Raw genomic sequence first — 19,885 nt, 5'->3', positions numbered from 1 at the left:
TTTAGCAGAACATTTTTTCAGCATTTTTCCAACATGTTTTGCAATATTTCTCACTCTGGCAGTGAAGGTCTTGCATCCCTCAAATTTCTCCCCAATGCTGTCACTCCCTTTGAACCCTTTGGAGAGCTCAGAGTTAACTCTCTCTGTGGCCTCTGTGACCATGAGCCCTGTCACCTGCTCTGCATTGGGGCAACAGACGTCACCCTGTACTCCCATTGTCTCAGCCAAAATCTGTCCAATGGTGACACCCAAGTCACCCAGACACTCATGCACCTGCTCTTCAGAAAGAGCCAGGCTGTTCTGGGACCCTTTGGATCCAGAGGGTGATTTTGTTGGTCTGTCACTCTCCTTTGGTGACTTGGTTTTATAAATCTCATGGATGTATTTAGATATAGTATCGATTATATCTAAACACATAGCCATGAGAAGCTTTTTGGTCCGATTATCAAAAGATCCGGCCTTCACATTGGTCCATTGTACCTTCGTCATCTGTTCAAGGCACGATTGGATAATGGGGCGCAGAGAGTCTTTGTAGACCACTGAAAAGCTTTGTTCCATCTTGTCCATGCTGCTTGTGGAAGTCATCTTATCTGATGTTTGTGTTTGCTTTGTGTCTCCTGACAGTAAATGTGCTGAAGTTTGTCTCCTCCTGTTAGCTTTGTCCTGTAAGCTGTTTGAGAGTGTTTGTGGGGTTCTATATGTGCCTCTGCCTCAGAATGTTGGGCTTTGATCTATGACATCACATTCTGGATCAAAGGACAGTCACCTGCCACTCAAATCTCACATTCTTTATTTTCAAAAACTTTATTTAAAACAGTAGCCTCACATTGATTCTGTCAAGTTCAAACAATAACAAAACGTAATACATGAGAGCTGATCCAAATATAATAGAGAACAAACCAAATTACGTATTTTTGTAGGCCAACATGGAAGTAGCATCACCATGGGGTCTATTGAATATTCGTTTATGGGATTTTTGTATTGGATTCTGAAAAACTAAAAAAGACTATAGCTTCCACACATGGGGTGTGCACTTCTGCCTCTGCTCCACCGCCGGCGCCCCAGGTGTTTTTGTTTTTGTGCAGAAAGTCGAGTGTGACACAGGAAGTGATGCTCATGACAATCTTACATCTGCAGTGCTTTAATTTTCTCCTAGGATTTTTTTTATGTGGTTATGAAACAGTATGAAATGAATAATGATGCCTTTATTGAAGCAACAAAATAAAATAAAAGAAAAAAACACCAGGAAGATGATTGATCATAATTTTATAGTTATTTCTTCCACTGGGTCAGTGAGCTCCTGTGAGGAACTTTTGATTTGTGTTGATTTTGGCGCCCCCTGTGAACAAATTTGATCTTCATATTTCTTTGCTGATGTCGTCCTGTACATGCACAGGCAGTTTTTTTATCACAACAAATCTCACCCTGCTGTATTTAGAATAATTGATGTGTACAAAAAGGCTGTTTTTGTGCTGTAGCTTCTGACACCCAGCAGGCATTAGTGATTAGAGCCCGTCTTGTGCTGATGGTCCAATGAAAGGCGTCTGATCCAACCTTCACAACAGGCTCCTAAGACGCTGACTAGACTCTTCTCCTCTGTCGCCCCCCGGTGGTGGAATGAACTTCCAAACTCCATTGGATCTGCACCTTTAAGAAAAAGCTAAAGACCCAGCTCTTTCATGAATACCTACTAACTTAATGATGATGGTCTCCATATTATTGATGATGATGATGGTAATGACGATGGTTTTTGTTTGATAACGACGACTTATAAGATGGTTTCTATACTGATTAGAGCTCTCAAGAACTGCCCTCAATGTTGTGCTTTGCCTCTGGTCACTTCCTGTCAGCACCTGTGTGTCCAATCAGACTCAAAGCTGATCGTTTGCTCTTACTCACATTGTTCCCTTTTTTTCTAGATCCTTGCTTGTGTTGTTCTTACTCTCTGATGTACGTCGCTTTGGATAAAAGCGTCTGCTGAGTGAATTGTAGAATTGTAGAATCTCTTTGTGTCGTGTATCTGCAAAGAGGAGGACGGGGTAAACACACTTGGAATGTGTTTTTTTGTGGTGTGACACAGAATTGAATTTTTCGGGCTGCAGACTGTCTCTGTCGTGCATGTGGACGTTTAAGAAGAGCGTTCTGTGGTGAGCCGTAATGCAACACGTTTGGTGACAATAAAGAGGGAAAGCAATTTGACATTTTTTTCCCCATACTGCTCACGAAAGAAAAGACAAGTGCACAACAAAAAAAATGAACTTGATGAAAAGTGAAAACTCTGTTTAACACACAGACACTCTCACAGCCTCTTAATGGAGTCAGCATGACTCAGGCGGAGAACATATTTGGAGTTGTTTTGACAGAAGGTCGATCTTAAAGGGAAGATTTAAGAGTACCTGCGTGCAGCCTGCAGGTATGCAGCAGTTGAGCTCTGCAGGCCACACACACACACACACACACACACACACACACACACACACACACACACACACACACACACACACACAGAAATCCCTTATCACGTTTTCATCCAGGCCATTAAAGAGAGAGAGAGAGAGTGGAGGAGGAGGAAAGAGCAAAGCAGAAATAAAACGTTTTCTGTTTTTTTCACGCTAGCAGAGCTGTTTCAGTCTGTCTCTGATCTTGGCCATGTTTTTTGTTTTTCAAGTAAGAGCCGCTCGAAAGGCAAAGGCCATCTTGGAAGACCCTCAGCACCCCCTGCATGCAGAGTTTAAACTTCTACCGACAGGGCGGAGGTTCACTTATTTAAGGAGGTCGAAATCAAATAGATACCTGAGGTCGTTTGTTCCATCAGCTGTTGGGTTTTTAAATAAGCTGTAGGTATTGTTGGTCTTTTGTCCCTTACCTCACTCACGTCCATCATGGTGATATCCATGGTAGTTATGTTTTATATGTATTTATGTCATTGTGCTGTTTTTTATGGATGTATTGCCTATATGGACCGCTGTTGCAAACCAAATTGCCCCTCGGGGCACAATAAAGATTTTCCAAATCCAAATTCTCCTTAATTATCTTGTTGTACTTTAAAACTTTCAAAGAAACCACAACCTAGTCCCATCTTGTCCATAGACACTTTATCCTGGCGGGACGTTACTGCTGCTGATTGATGCTCACCTGAAAGTAGACCAAATAATTAATACGTTTCAATCTTCGGACAACTTCCGGGTTCACCTGAGGGAGATTTTCTTCACTGGAGAGGATGAAAACAACTCTTCATGAGGTGAGTAACAAACAGTTAGATTTAAAAGAGGACTCGAGCTAACGGTCAAACCTCAGACTGTAAATATTAAGTTTAAATCTCGTGGACGAGGACGTCATGTTTCGGTTTGTCACGTTTTCATCTGGAAAGAAACCCGAGATTTTATAATAATTCATTAAAACATGACAGATGTATTTAGCTGTGAGATGAGTCTCAACACTTGTAGTTTTACAAGTAAATTGAGTGAATTCATTTAAATATAGGCTTACCTGCGTTCTCCCACTTTCTCGCGAGACTTCTTCCATGAGTCTGTGGTTACGCACCTAACTTGATCAGACACAGGTGGAACATCTGCTTTTATATGTTAAAGTCATGAAAGGTTTAGAGGTACTCCAAAACCGAATATTACAGGTAAAGATATCCAGATATGATGCAGAAGAAATGTTTAAAGGGCCTGTCAAAGAGTGTTTTTGAACTTTTCATCACTTTTTCTCTCATTGTTCACCACAAACCAAAAATAACAGTTAGAAGCAAAAGGTAGCCCGCTGCTCTTACAATTATTGTACATTTATTTTAGAGGTGAGCGACTTAATATGTGAAATATTTAGGGACACGTACCAAAGCTATGGTACCAACTTACACCACGTTGTGCCATTATCTGGACCCCTACTAAAGTGAGCACTTCTAATTCCAGGGTCCGGTCCATACATGTTAACATTACATAAAAGTCTACAAAGATGTAACACATCACCTCTAACACTGCTCAGGAATGAGGAGACGTAAAGGCATGTAGGTGTTTCAGTCTGAAGTCTGTCAACATTAAAAAGATCAGATCTGCTCCTCTTCTGAGCTTTATGTTGACTTCATAACAATCTCTACTCCTTTAAGTCGAGCAGCAGAAGAGTGTCAGTGTGTAAAAACAAAAGGCTCATTTATTAGCTGAACTAAATCTGCAGGAGTTTTCCATGTCACTGATTACAACAGAGGCAGATTAGGACGGGACCCTTAAAACATTTAGGGACTAATTAAGAGTATACTCACTTCTTCAGGCTCCACTTTGCATCAGCAGACCATTCAAAATATTAACAACAGAATATGAAGAAGATACATTAGAGGGATTCAAATAGTTCAGTCGTAATTTGAGGTCACTGATGGCGTTTATGTTTTATTAAAGGAGAAAATAACAAATATGCTAATGTCACGACTTAATGGTTAGGCTTAGAAATCAGTTTTTTTTAATGTTCCCACCACTCCGCTGTTTTAGTAACACCACTGGGAACAAAACTAATCAAACATCTCTGTATATTCATTTCAAATCATTTAGTTAACTCCTCCCCTGCTCTGTGTAAGATGATGTGAGGTTTCCAAACGATATCCAGCAGTCTGCGCTGACGATCGATCTCTTCCTCGTACTCCACGATAGTTCTTTTAAAAACTACAAAAATGTCTTCTGCAGCAGCCGTTAGTCGCTGGTTGATAAACTCTCTCAGACTCTCAGCTGAACACATTGTTGTGGTTTTATTAAACTTTAAAAAAAAGATGGACTAGGACAACAGGAAAGTCTGAGAGGAAATGTAGCTGCGTTCAGATCTGGTGCTCGCGCTGTTTCCTTCCGCTGTGTGTCACACTATAAAGTATCCTACCGACGGTGGAGGTGCGGCAGCCTTTTGTTCCTCTTTCTGTGGATTCATTTTCTTCAAAACATGTTTTTATTATCAGAAACAAGACGTAAAAAACTTCTCTTTATTAAAAAACTAGATTATATTGTACAGTGAGTTACTATGGTTACAGATAGACAGAAAGTGTGTTATTAAGGTTAGCCTACAGGGACAGTGACTTACAGAGATACTTTATTGATACAGAGGGAAATTCTATAATTACTAAAGTTACACAGGGACAGACTGTTACCATGGTAACATGAACAGTGGTATACTAAGGATGCAGGGACAGTGAGTTACTTTAGTCACCGGGAATGTTACTATGGTAACCGGGACATGCTGTGTCTGTCTGGAATATGCTCCAATCTGCTTTTTTTTGTCCACAATGAAACTAAAATAATGATATGAATTATATACTGAACTAAAGCCTATATTTACTGTGTCATCCAAAACTTCGGGTCGGCTTCATGAATTAAATCATGAGGAATTAACTTTTCCTCGATGGGACCTGGAGCCTGATGAACATCTGAAAACAAACGACTCAAGAGGACAAAAACATAAACATCAGAAAATAACACCAACTTCATGTTTGAGTCAAATTAAGTTTAATTTCAAAGAAGAAGATAAATGTACAGCCTTAATAAAATCCAGACTGTGATATTTAATAAACAGAAGTGGTTGATGTTATTTAATGCAACATGGCCGTCGTATAAGAGGCGGATTGGAAGCAGTGAAACTTTGTGTTGACATGGTGTCAGTTATTTAAAAAGTAAATCACTTGTAGAATATAGAGACATTATTTGAGTGAATTATCAAGAGTAACACACATGAACAACATGACAGAAAGATCACTGTGTCTGGGTTTACACCAAGAGCAGAAACACCAGCCCATCTTAAAACACGGGGTTAATTAGATCAGACGAGGAACTCGTAGAGAATGTGTTGAAGAAATGTGGAGAACATGTTCCCTCTAAAGTGAAGAAGAGTCCAAGTATTCAGTTACAAACTACAGAGAGACTCAAAGAAAGCTCAACTTCCTTCACACTTCACTTCATTACAGAAGTCCAGTCAAAGATTCTTTTTCTGCCTTTGAATCGCTCCACACTCCTGTCCACTAGGGGGCAGTGATTACAAAAAGAGACATTAAACTTGAACATGAAATATAAAAACATAAGAACAAATAAAAGAGCTGGCATCATCTATCTTTCTTTGTGTTTCCTGACACAGAAATAATCTCTTCAGATCGATCAGTCTGGGAGAAAACTGTGGAAACAGTGACACCTGCTGGCAGAAAGCAGTGATAGCAGCAACAGAACCTAAACATGAATTATTATTTAAATAAAACCCTCCACAGATTGAATTTATTTCTATTTAAAATCCTGAGATAATAAAAACAGAAGGTTCAAACATCAAAGTGTAATAAACATCAGAAGTTAAAAATAAAGATAGTTTGATAACGTGTCCGTTGTTACCCTGACATGATGAATGAATATCAATGATTGAGATGTTATGCAGCTCTTTTTATATCATCTCATATTACATCAAATATTCAGGTGCTGACTCTGCACCTGGATCCAGACATCCTGTTTGTAGTTCTTTTAAAAACTCAGTGAAGCCTCCTTTTTGTTTTGATCCAACAAAGAGACAACTGATTTATTATCAGACGACCAACGACTCGTGGTTAAAAGCAGAACTTCACACTTTAACTTGCACAGCTGGAATCAACTTTTACTGTTATCTGTGAATATGAGTCAATGAATAACCTGCACCAGTACACATGTCCACAGGGTGGCGCTGCAACAGAAACATTTATATACAAAGAGTTCATCTTCGGTCGTTGAGTCATGAAGCAGTTTAAATTCAGAATATGAGAATAGAAAAATGTCCGAGGTCATGGTCCTGTGTGTGACGGTGGAGCTGATCTCAGAGCAGCTCAGACTGCAGCACTGAGAGTCATCTGCGCTGTGATTGGTCCGTCAGTCTCCCAGTAACACAGCCCAGTTAAAGACTCACCAACACACCAGCTGCTGCTTCCAGCTCTGTGATCAGCAGGATCCTCTCTTTAAAGACTCACCTCCTCCACCAGCTGTTGATATAAAAAGACATAAATGAGAGATTACACTCTGAGAGAGACTTCATGATTATTCTTTATATTATTCATGATAAACACGGACGGGGCTCGCTCCAAGCTATATAACAGAGCTGCTGACACCATATGAGCCAGCCCGCAGTCATAGATCCTCAGGTGGGGGCCTCCTGGTCGTTCCAAAGTCGAGATTTAAAACTAAAGGTGACCGGGCCTTTTCAGTCAGGGCCCCTCGACTTTGGAACGACCTCCCTGAGGAGATAAGACTCGCAGACTCCCTCAATTCCTTTAAATCCCTTCTTAAAACATACTTTTACAGACTTGCTTTTATGTGAGGTCGTCTTCTTAATGTCTTTTCTTACTGGTTTTACTATTTTTATTTTATTTTCTTCCTTCTTTCTTTTCTTCTTTTTCTTTTCTTTGTTTGGTTTAGTTTGTTCTTGTTTTTGCTGTTTGTCAAAGCACTTCGTAAACCTGTGTTTTTAAAAGGTGCTATATAAATAAAGTTATTATTATTATTCTGATCATATAATATCATCGTTATCATGATGATTATCAGTGATACAGAACATCCAGTATGAAGAGCAGCAGGGACTTCAGTCCTGCTCAGAAGTGAAGTGGGCGTGGAAAGTAGCACGCCACCTTTCAGCTCTCGTGGTCACGTGTTGGTGACTTGAAGCTTAAAGGGACAGAGAGTCCTTGAAGGCATCATCGTGTCAGAGACAGTTGAGTGATGTGTTTACTGAGAGTCCTTGAAGGCATCATCATGTCAGAGACAGTTGAGTGATGTGTTTACTGAGAGTCCTTGAAGGCATCATCGTGTCAGAGACAGTTGAGTGACGTGTTTACTGAGAGTCCTTGAAGGCATCATCGTGTCAGAGACAGTTGAGTGACGTGTTTACTGAGAGTCCTTGAAGGCATCATCATGTCAGAGACAGTTGAGTGATGTGTTGAACCGGTGACCCTCCGATTCCCAACCCAAGTCCCTACAGACTGAGCTACTGCCGCTCAACAAGCAGCCTAATGCCAGAGTTAGAGTTAATGGAGGAATGTAAATGTATTTTTAAGATCTCAAAAGGTACCAGACGAGGGGATCCATTGTCACCATTGATGTTCGTACTATCTATTGAACCGCTGGCAGAATATATTAAAGTAGAACAAAAAATAAAAGGCATATCCAGTGTTTCCCTACCATTATATTAGGGGGGCGTCATTTCAGGGTACACATTAAATATAAATAAGTCTGAGGGAATGCTAATGGGCTGTACAATCGGGGATGAAATCAAACAGAAATAAGCATTTCATTGGGATGTCGAGAGGATAAATTACTTTTTTTTCCCCAATTAAGATGCTAGAAATGAGAGAGAGATTAATGAGCATTATTGTAATGCTGATGTTCTGAGTTTTAACTCCACTTCCACATAAGTTACGTGAACGTGCACGAGCCTGCTGGTTAAGAACATTGGGAGGTAATCAGTGTTGATAAATCCCATGTTCTTAACCTGCAGGCTCGCACACGTTCGGGGACATTTATATTCAGAAACGCCTCCAATTAACCATTTATGGTAACAACACAGCTCTTTAAAAACCACCTGAATATATTTACCTCGTCGGAATAATGACTACGAGAGCAAAGAAAAGGAGCTTCATAACAACAGGAATGGAAGTGGAAGAGGTTGAATAAAAAAGGGTAATAAATAAAGAGATAAATAAATAAAGAGATAAAATAAGGTTAGTAACTCTCGCGCTAAGTGACCCAGATAAATGATTAGTTGAAGTTACTAACAAAAGAACAAATGCTGCATGAGAGAAGGTGACAGGTCAGAGGAGAAAACACCAAGATGAAGTTTGGTAATAAGTTCAGTGCAAAAAATAACAACGCATCACTGCACAAAAGCGAGAAGTATCTGCTCCACAATTTCACCCTTGAACATTTACAGGGTGGTCGGGGGCACAGCTCTCTCTGGGGGATTAATTAAACAGTGACTGGGAACATGCATCTATATTGAGATGGACTCTGGCGTGCTGTGACACTCGTGGTGCTTTTTATTTGTAGTTTTAATGTTCTACCTCTAGATTCTGTGTGTAAGCATGCTCAGAGCTCTGCTTATATTTACACACATTTCTAAGTAAAAGAACAAGTTGATCAATTCCACTCTTTGTGTGGAAATGTTCTAACTCATTACACACAGATCCGTGTTCACACACTGTTGATAGATGAGCCCCCTGGACTTTTCTCTTCTCTGGAACCTTTCCTCTAGGTGTATTGTTTTTTTTTCAGCACTTTTGTAGAAATTTGTTTGTATATTTAGTCACTTCTAAATTGTAGTTCTCATCTGCCTTGGTATGATGTTTACATTTTGATGTAAAGAGGAACTAATTAGCAAAATAATTTACAACACCCATGCAGCACTCCATGCATCTGCTTTTTGACTGGGAATATTGTATTTTCAAATTCCAAAACATTTCAAGGTTTTTAATGACTGTACGAATCCTGAACTGTGTTTAGTGAAACCCTGTAGAGACCAGGATGGACTAAACCCAACCCTGTACTCACATCAGAGTCTCCAGTCTGTAGTCTGGATTCTTCTGAAGGTCACTCAGCAGCTTCACTCCTGAATCCTGCAGATTGTTGGAGTTCAGGTCCAGCTTTCTCAGATGGGAGGGGTTAGACTTCAGAGCTGAGGCCAGAGAAGAACAGCTGATCTCTGACAAACTGCAGCTCCTCAAACTGAATAAAGAATAAAATATGTGAATAAAAAGAATGATCAATCAGATGATAACATAACAACATAACTAGGGCCAATAAGTGAGTGTGTCAATAAAAATCAGAAACTTTAAAAACTTCAAGAACTCCATTTAAACTATTTCAGTAAAAATCAGATTTTTTTATGATGCAGATTCAAACAAGAAAATAAACATGAACAGCATTCAATCTAAAACTTCATGGACGTCAGAAACATGTGAACATGAAAATGTTTCAGCTGATAATCAAACACATGAGATGTAAAACACAAACAGAGAAGAAGAGAACTGACCTCAGAGTCTCCAGTCTACAGTTTGGACTCTGCAGAAAATCACTCAGCAGCTTCACTCCTGAATCCTGCAGATTGTTGTAGTCCAGGTCCAGCTCTCTCAGATAGGAGGGGTTGGACTTCAGAGCTGAGGCCAGAGAAGAACAGCTGATCTCTGACAAACTGCAGGCACTCAATCTGAATAAAGAATAAAAGATGTGAATAAAAAGAATGATCAATCAGATGACAACATAACAACATAACTAGGTCCAATAAGTGAGTGTGTCCCTAAAATAAGTAGAGAGACTTTGTCATTCTGTTATTGTGGATCATTCAAATGTCAGCTTTCTACAGACATCATCCAAACATTCATACAGCTGTTCATGTCAATAAAGACACCAACATGTTACTGACCTCAGTCAAGATTACACAACCAATACTCTACTGAGCTTTACACACCTGGGAGTGTGTCTGTGTGTGTGTGTGTGTGTGTGTGTGTGTGTGTGTGTGTGTGTGTGTGTGTGTGTGTGTGTGTGTGTGTGTGTGTGAGTCTGTGTGTGTGTGTGTGTGTGTGTGAGTGTGTGTGTGTGTGTGTGTGTGTGTGTGTGTGTGTGTGTGTGTGTGTGTGTGTGTGTGTACTTCATAATAAAATATATACCTGTTAAATTTAGACAGAGATGGGTCGGCTAAGTCTTTTCATCACCAGGTAATGGAGCCTCTAGAGCTGTCGGTATTTAAATATCAAAGCGTACACTTTTAGGTTATCTCAAGAAATAGCTGATAAAGATGGCAGATACAGTATATCATCATATCAGGTTTCTTACTAAATGTGAAGTGCACTCTAGTGAATGCCTACGCTCCTAATAATGAATTTCTTTCCAAGTTGAATGTGATTCCATCTCAATAACCCAGTCAGTGATCCGGTTGTGGATAGGCCTGGCCGCCCACTTCCATCTGATGGTGCGTTATCAGCAGCACTTCATGAATTAGGCTAAAGGACATTTTGGCAATGACTGACATATGGCGTGTTGTAAATCCTACAGCCCGTGAATACACATTTTATTCTAATGCTCATAACTCATACTCTCGGATTGATTATCTATTTTATCACAATCTATGGTGGAGAATGTGATTGACAGCAATATACATAATATGATTATTTCAGACCACACCCCCTTATCTGCTCTCCTCTCTCTTTCTGTAAATAACCAGAAAAGTAAGCAGTGAAGATTTAACAATTCTTTACTTAAAGACAAAGAGTTTGTGTCCTTGATAAATGAGATAAACGAGTATATGTAGCAGAACAAGATGCAGACGTACTGACAAACCCCCCCCCCCCCCCCCACCCCAGTAACCCGCTGGATCAAACAACTGTGAACTACAGCTTCAAAGCTTTACAACATCCTTCAGGTAAACATTTGACCAAAGACCAGGACACTTCTCATGGCTCTGTGTTTACATTAGACTGCAAATTACAATTGAGTGCTCAGACATGTCGTCTCTGAAGTGGCAATCAACACACCCACAGATACCTCATGCTGAGATCTGGGAGACCTCAAGGAGTTGTAAAACTGACAGAGACTTTTTGGTCTTCTCAAGTTAAAACAATACTGCCCCCTCGTGGATAGTACGAATCGGGTCGTGTTAACAACAGTAGCTCCGAGAACTCCAAAATAGTTCAGTGTTTCCCACACATAGACGATACTTGGGCGTGCTGCCCAGGTACATTTAGAGAGAGAGAGAGAGAGAGAGAGAGAGAAAAAGAGGGAGAGAGTGAGAGAGTGAGAGAGAGGGAGAGAGAATGAGACAGAGAGTGAGAGAGAGAGAATGAGAGAGAGAGTGAGAGAGAGAGAGAGAGAGACTTTAGATGTGTGTGTGTCAGGCCACAGCACAGTTGTCACTCGTTAAGGTTCATCACAGATTAAACCTGCTCACATGAATATGTTGAACAAACACACAGAGTGTCTTTGATGTAAACAGTCATCTTCAGGTATTTCACTGTCAGGCATCAAATGTTTCCAAACCAACAGACTTGAATTGATCCTTCAGCGTTGATCACTGCAGTCTGATCAGCTCCGTGTGGAGTTCAACTTCTTTAACTAAGTAAACTCAGTTAAACCACTTTTGATATGAGTCTGGCAGTCCGTTCTTCTACGTGTCCGCACTATCGTGATCTAACTCTGTCACTGACTTTTTATGCGCCATGAATCTGTGCCATCTCCGTGCGCAATTCAAGGAAGAATTTTAGCGCTGCTCCGGGGTTAAACCAGCGGACCTCTGTATGATCGGACAGCCTGTGTGTGATATTGTTTTCAGATAAGAATGAAATGTTCAGTAATAGCTATATTTTTACAGTCTGATTAAAGCTGGTGATAAAGGCACAACAGCAGGCTACTGCATTTAGAAGTGATGTCACGCTGAAACTTTGAGGTGATCAACACAACACGCTCACCTCTGGGTGACCTAAAAATGAACCATCTGTAAATAAAATTAGTTAATATTCATTTTAATTTACTGTTTTTACAATAACCAGAGGTAAAATAAGTCTATCATCAGGCTCAACGCCGGTGTCCACAAACTACACTGGATGTGAGGAGACGGTCTGGGCCGTTACGCAGGACAGAGAGGATTGTTTTTTATTTGCACGAGCTGCTCTTTGTGGCTCACTCCATAGGAAGCTTTGTTATCATTAGTAAAACTTTTGTTTTACATCAGTGAAGACAGGAGAAACTGGTAAGAAGTGTGGACAGAACTGAAGACCGTCATGATGAGCGTGCAGTGCAGCGGTGTGCCTGTCGTTAAGTCTCGTAGCTTTGATGAAATTCTGGCAACTTGTGAGCAAATAAAACTAAAGAAATATCGCTCCTTCGATCTCTCTTGAAAACCTGCATTCTGTGTCACCTCTCTCAGGTGTTCAGCCTGTTTTCTGATGTGATGTATTACCAGAGTAATGCAGGAGCTCGGCCACTCGTCTTTTTTATGATTCTCCCTGCTGAGAAAATAGTTCAAAGTGCCCCGTTTGATTAATTTTCGTATGATGATATCAACCTTTACGTTGCTCATTATAGGTTTTAATACAATTCAGGGAAAATAAGTATTACAAAAATGTATTTATAAAAAATAAAAAAATATTTTTCAATACATTTCCTCCTTCTTCCCAAAACGTCTCACGGGCCAGATGAAACCTGCTGTTGGGCCGTATGTTTGACATCCCTGCCCTAAGATAAGAGTTAGCCCTAACCCTAATCCAAAAAACAAAGACGATCGTCTGCAACGAAAAGTGAACTAAGTAAACATCTGTAATATTTATTCTAGTTATAGAGAAGACATTCAATCAAAGAGTCTTCAATTTCCTTTGACACTTTCAGAATCTCACAGTGTCACAAACATCTCAGACAAAACAAGTGTTTGACTTTATTTTTACGTCTGATGGTTGAAATTGGAATGATTGTTTTTCTTTGTTTAATTATTCATAATTTATCTAAAAATCAGCTGTTCAGGTGGTAAAGAGTGAAATATACAACAAGTTATTTGTTTTATATATGTAGGTTTAAAATGTAAGGCTTTAAATTGCTACCACTCTGTGGATAAAACAACAGAAGAAGAAAATGGACTTCAGCATTAAGATCCTCAGTGTGGATCATTTGATTATCAGCCTGAAGTCTACAGTTTAGTTTCACATCATATGAATCTGAACAGAGAAATTAAACCTGTTGTCTTACCTCAGAGTCTCCAGTCTACAGTTTGGACTCTGCAGTCCAGAACACAGCAGCTTCACTCCTGAATCCTGCAGCTTATTGTTACTCAGGTCCAGCTCTCTCAGATGGGAGGGGTTGGACTTCAGAGCTGAGGCCACGACTTCACAGTGGGTCTTTGACAGTCCACAGCTGTAAAACCTGTCATGACATTAATGGTACATAATATGTTATTTAAAGGAATGTCTTAATATTTTGTTGTGTTCAATCACATCAGAGGTTCAGCTCATCTGAACTCACTTTAGTTAACAAACATTTAGATCACTTGTAAACGTGTGTGTGTGTGTGTGTGTGTGTGTGTCTATGTGTGTGTGTGTGTGTGTGTCTATGTGTGTGTGTGTGTGTCTATGTGTGTGTGTGTTTGTGTGTGTGTGTGTGTGTGTGTGTGTGTGTGTGTCTATGTGTGTGTGTGTGTGTGTGTGTGTGTGTGTCTATGTGTGTGTGTGAGTGTGTGTGTGTCTGTGTGTGTGTGTGTGTGTGTGTGTAGTGTGTGTGTGTGTGTGTGTGTGTGTGTGTGTGTGTGTGTCTATGTGTGTGTGTGAGTGTCTGTGTGTGTGTGTCTGTGTGTGTGTGGCGTGAACGTTTGTCTCTCCCTCTCTCTTTCCCTCTCTTTCTCTCTCTCTCTCTCTCTCTCTCTGTCTCTCTCCCTCTCTCTCTCTCCCTCTCTCTTTCCCTCTCTTTCTCTCTCTCTTTCCCTCTCTTTCTCTCTCCCCCTCTCTCTCTCCCTCTCTCTCTGTCTCTCTCCCTCTCTCTCTCTCCCTCTCTCTTTCCCTCTCTTTCTCTCTCTCTCCCTCTCTCTTTCCCTCTCTCTCTCTCTCTCTCTCTCTCCCTCTCTCTCTCTCTCTCTCTCTCCTTCTTGTTATTAAACAAGAGTAAAGTCTTTGACCTGCTTTTTGTAAAGCGTCTTGAGATGACACTTGTTATGAATCTTCATTTTTGCGGTTACCGTGACAGCCCTAGTTGTAATGATAATAATATTTATTGTAACAATAATCACTATTGTTATTACTGACACTAATAGGATGATAAAAGAAAAATAGTAAACGTAGGGATTATTATGAAACAAATGACCTGTGACCTTGAAGTTGGTAAACACTAGATCTAAAAAAAGACATATTTCACTCACAGCATTAAAAGCAGCTCAAGAGAACTTATAACAAAATACAAGTGACTGAAGAGTTTGTTAATATTTCAGATAAACACTGTTTTCAAAAACCTAGATATTGTATAGTATATATTTGAAGAACTAAACGGCTTATTTTTACTCATATTTAATCACATCTGGACTTACTTTGCCTTCCTGCAGTTCCTCACAGCTAGAATCAGTCTCAGTCGTCCCTGGTCTGATGTGTTGTACTTATCCAAGTCCAACTCATCCAGAACCTCCTCTGACATCTGCAGCATGTAGCCCAGAGCAGAGCAGTGGATATCAGAGAGTTCCTCTGATCTGTTCTCTGACTTCAGGAACTCTTGGATCTCCTGATGGACTGAGAGGTCGTTCATCTCTGTCAGACAGTGGAAGATGTTGATGCTTCTGTCAGGAGAGATATCATCACTGTTCATCTCCTTCAGGTTGTTGATGACTCTCTGGATCATTTTCTGACTGTTGTCTCTCCAACCCAGCAGGACTCCTAAGAGTCTCTGGTTGGACTCCAGAGTGAGGCCATGAAGGAAGCGAACAAACAGGTCCAGGTGACCATTTTTACTTTTCAGGGATTTCTCCATGGCACTCCTCAGGAAGACATCCAGGGATACGTCATCACTTTCAGGAGTTTGAAAAAGGATCCTGATGTCTTTAAGGAAAGCCTTCACTACACCTCTCTTCCTGTTTGTCAAACAGTGGAACTTGTAGACTGCAGCCAGGAACTCCTGAACACTCAGATGAACAAAGCAGTAGACTGTTTTCTGGAAGATCACACACTCTGTTTTGAAGATCTCTGTACAAACTCCTGAGTACACAGAGGCCTCTGTGACATCCAGACCACAACGCTCCAGGTCTTCTTGGTAGAACATGATGTTTCCTTTCTCCAGATGTTCAAACGCCAGCCTCCCCAGCTTCAGAAGAACTTCCCTGTCAGCCTCCACCAGCTCATGTGGACTCATCTGAAGTCCCTCATCATACTTGTTCTTCTTCCTCTTTGTCTGAACCAGCAGGAAGTGTGAGTACATGTCAGTCAGGGTCTTGGGCAGCTCTCCTCTCTGCTCTGTGCTCATCATGTGCTCCAGAACTGTGGCAGTGATCCAGCAGAAGACCGGGATCAGACACATGATGTGGAGGCTCCTGGATGTCTTGATGTGTGAGATGATTCTGCTGGACAGATCTTCATCATCACTGAACCTCTTCCTGAAGTACTCCTCCTTCTGGGCTTCAGTGAAGCCTCGTAGTTCTGTTAGCCTGTCAACACATGAAGGAGGGATCTGATTGGCTGCTGCAGGTCGAGAAGTTATCCAGATGAGAGCTGAGGGGAGCAGATTCCCCTTGATGAGGTTTGTCAACAGTGTGTTTAACGGTGATTTCTGTATGACATCAGACACAACCTCCATGTTTGTGAAGTCCAACGACGGTCTGCTTTCATCCAGGCCGTCAAAGATGAACAACAGTTTACAGACAGCGAGCGTCTCTGCTGTGACCTTCTGTAATGTTGGATGGAAAACACGGAGCAGCTCAAGAAGACTGTACTCCTTATCTCTGATCAAGTTCAGCTCCCTGAATGAAAGCAGGATCACCAGACTGAGGTCTTGGTTCTCTGAGCCGTCTGCCCAGTCCAGAGTGAACTTCTGCACTGAGAAGGTTTTTCCAACACCAGCGATGCCGTTTGTCAGAACCACTCTGATGGGTTTCTCTTGGTCGGGTTGAGCTTCTGTCTTTTGGTTCTGTTGGTCGGGTTGAGCTTCTGTCTTTTGGTTCTGTTGGTCGTGTTGAGCTTCTGTCTTTAGGTTCTGTTGGTCGGGTTGAGCTTCTGTCTTTTGGTTCTGTTGGTCGGGTTGAGCTTCTGTCTTTTGGTTCTGTTGGTTGGGTAAGGCTTTAAAGATGTCCTGACACTTGATTGGAGTCTCATGGAGGGTCTTCTTTTTAGAGTCTGTCTCAAGCTGTCTCACCTCATGTTGGGTGTTCACCTCTTCACTCTGTCCCTCTGTGATGTAGAGCTCAGTGTAGATCCTGTTGAGGAGGGTTCTACTTCCTGTTTCATCACTTCCTTCAGTCACATGTTCACATCTCTTCCTCAGACTGATCTTAAGTTCATCTGTAACCTCCTGCAGACCTCTATCTGCTGAAAGAGAAGAAACATATCCTGAGACTGGATTTATAAAATGATCAAATCAACAATTGTCATTATTACACATTAAGCAAACTGCATGACACAAAAACATCCCTGTAATAAATGTGTGCTGCTACAAGAGAAATAAAATATACTGAATATAAACTGACAGCAAGAATCAGATAAAATGTAAATGTTTCATTTAACTATATATCAATGAAAATACTAACTGCTTTGTCTTGTTTTTAGACACAATGACTTCAGTCTTATTTATTACAGTGCTGGACTTACTGGATCTCTGCAGTCCTCGTTCTCCACACTGGGGACAGGAGGACTCTCCTGATGAAGTAGACTGGTCCCAGTATGAGGTGAGACACTGTCTACAGAACCAGTGTCCACATCTGGTAGAAACTGGATCTCTTAGGACACACTGACACAAAGCACAGCTGGACAGCTGCTCCTCCACAGAAACAGACCCCTTTGTTATTCTGTGGAGATAAGGGAAATCATAAAGCCGTGAAAACTGACACTGACATTTAGAAACCAGTGGTGGACTAAATCAAATAAAGACACAAAAAGCAGTGTTTTAAAAAGGTGTGCCATGTCCTCCGCAGTGAGCATGTGCAGAAGTCTGTCTGTGTAACCATAGAGTCTACCATCTGAGTCCAATAACTGACCTACAAGTGTGATGTTATTTTCAACCAGTTTTCAAAAAACAGGGATTCATTTTTGTAGAGAATGTCCTTATTGTTCCAGAAAGTTCCAAAAAGTTCAAACCCACACTCAAATTTAAGGTGCACCTTATATTTTGCTCCGTGGTGATAACTACTCCCAGGTATGTGACCTGGTCATTCACTGGATTGTTACAAATATGGGGAACATTACAATCTTTAACAGCCATAAGTTCAAAGTGTTTAATATTTAGGTTGAGACCTGAGACCTTTGAAAAGTTATTAATCAGCTTTATAGAGAGCTGCACACTGAGCATGTGCAGGAGCTGTGTCACGACCTGCACACTGAGCATGTGCAGGAGCTGTGTCACGACCTGCACACTGAGCATGTGCAGGAGCTGTGTCATGAGTTAAAAAAATAAGTACTGTAAAATCTGAAATATAAGTTGCACTGGTATAAGACGCGTTGTGTTTTTGAAGGTCTCTCAGAGAGAAAATAAAGTTTACACTGTCTTCCTGCGTTACAGTTTTTATTGTGTTCAGCGAAGTCCAAAACCTGCAGTTACTGTTCAGCTCTGTCACCCTTTTAGTCTGTTTTCTCTTTGTGGAGTCTGCTCTCCTACCAGCTACAGTACGGTAGTCGAGCTCTCAGCCTGCAGGGAAAGTTGTGAAGCAGAGACTCCTAGCTTGCGAGCTCTCTGCCCGACTCTGCTTGTTTCTCTTTAACTTTAATAAAGGACTCTTTCAATCAAAAGAGCGTTCAACAAGGTTTATTTATGGAACAATATCCTACAGTTTTCTGTAAATTCATTATTTTGACCTCTTGAGGGAAAAGTTTTGAAAACGTAGCGCAGCCAGACTGGTCTGTGTCGCTGTCTTTCCCAGAACAGCGTGCAATCAGCTCTTAATACACTGAGGGCCTGATTTACTAAAGTCCCAAGTAAAGAGTACTAAACTGTGTGTTCACTCCAAAAAATTGCACGTTTGGTGAGTGTGTGTGTGCAAACCTTGTGGAGGCGGTACTATTTAAGTTGGGTTTTTGTGTGTTCTACTGGTTTACGTCATGGAGAGTTTGGACGGAAAGCAGGACGACGGCAAGCGCAAAATAGGTCTCAGTGGAAGAGGCAAATGAACGTACAGTATTTTTGAGTTCTAGCAGATAAAACTGAATATTACAAAAATAAAATTTGGCTTATAAGAAAACCTCTGCATTAAACAGGGCCTCTGTTTTCTTCATCTTTTGAAGATGAATTGTCATACATTGTGCAGGAGGTGTGAGCTGTGTCCTCTGTGGCGCTCAGGCGCGACACTCGGCACATTGTTGAGCACCAGACAGCTGGCCAGCGCTGTGTCTGATCGGACATAAACGCTCTTCCTAAGAGTTATCTAAGACGGGGGTACAAGCAGTGGTGAGGTTCCCCCAGTCAAGCGTAGCAGCAGCGGGCTTTAGAGGGAGGAGACGAGCGCACTATGGAGAGGAGCGCACCAGAGGGCACGAGCTGGGGGAGAGACGCACAACCTGAGAAAAAGGAAATCCCCAGTTTAAAATAAAATGTTGGTGAGAAGAGGGAAATATGAAGAAATAAACATCAGTGTTGAAATTCTTTAGAATGCAGAGGCTGTGAATGTTCAGTTTTCTTTAAATAGGCAACAATATAGTTTAATCATGATGTTTCCTGCTGTCATTCCAAACTTATTAACATGTGTGGGGAATAACGTGATCTGTATGCCTTCTTTTGTTGTGTCTATGTCTCCTCCTAACTTCAATAACAGCAGTCTGTTGTGTGTAACACTGGTCTCCTGGGTTAGCACCTTCTTTTCAAAGGTGTTAAATTCAGACACCGTCACAATCACCTCAGTTTTTGTCTGCTTGGTAAATCACAATGCGTGTACTAACTTAACTTGTTTTCATTTTCTCCTTTCTAGGACAGAAACGCCCCATATTGAATATTCATTAAGTCAAACGTACTAAATGGACAATGCGTGTTGTTTTGTTCATATGAAAGATTCAGTCCTCACAGCACGCCGTTAGTAGATCAGTTAACACATTTTTTGTGGGTGGTATCAAGTTTGCACACGTTTTAAGACACACAAACCTTTAGTAAATCAGGCCCAATGAATGGGGATGGTTTTTTAATCGCGTCCGGCCGCACCCAGTGATGGTGACTTCTGCACCCGCGGTAATGATGGTTCATGTGTCAACATTTTATACTGGTATATT

At 41.0% G+C, this 19,885-nt stretch overlaps 1 protein-coding gene across 5 annotated transcripts in view; it reads right to left on the bottom strand.

The window, feature by feature from the left end:
- The window catches only part of LOC114922082 (NLR family CARD domain-containing protein 3-like), a 231,287-nt gene that overhangs the window by 148,774 nt on the left and 62,628 nt on the right, over positions 1 to 19,885 (bottom strand). Inside the window, exons 2-5 of one of the 5 annotated variants that reach the window (XM_065954449.1) lie at positions 17,285 to 17,481; positions 15,025 to 17,005; positions 13,701 to 13,874; positions 10,003 to 10,176 (exon numbers count right to left, since the gene is read on the bottom strand). The exons of 1 other annotated variant lie outside the window; for it this stretch is intronic. In XM_065954449.1, the coding sequence (XP_065810521.1) occupies positions 10,003 to 10,176; positions 13,701 to 13,874; positions 15,025 to 17,005; positions 17,285 to 17,481 (2,526 nt within the window). The remainder of the gene's footprint in view (positions 1 to 10,002; positions 10,177 to 13,700; positions 13,875 to 15,024; positions 17,006 to 17,284; positions 17,482 to 19,885) is intronic. 3 more of the 5 variants (XM_065954450.1, XM_065954447.1, XM_065954446.1) reach the window with 3 other exon arrangements.

This window comes from Labrus bergylta, chromosome 4, assembly GCF_963930695.1.
Source record: "Labrus bergylta chromosome 4, fLabBer1.1, whole genome shotgun sequence".
In the NCBI taxonomy this organism is placed as follows: Eukaryota; Metazoa; Chordata; class Actinopteri; order Labriformes; family Labridae; genus Labrus; species Labrus bergylta.
Note: the sequence above shows the minus strand (reverse complement) of the source record. Positions and strands in the feature narration are given on the sequence as shown.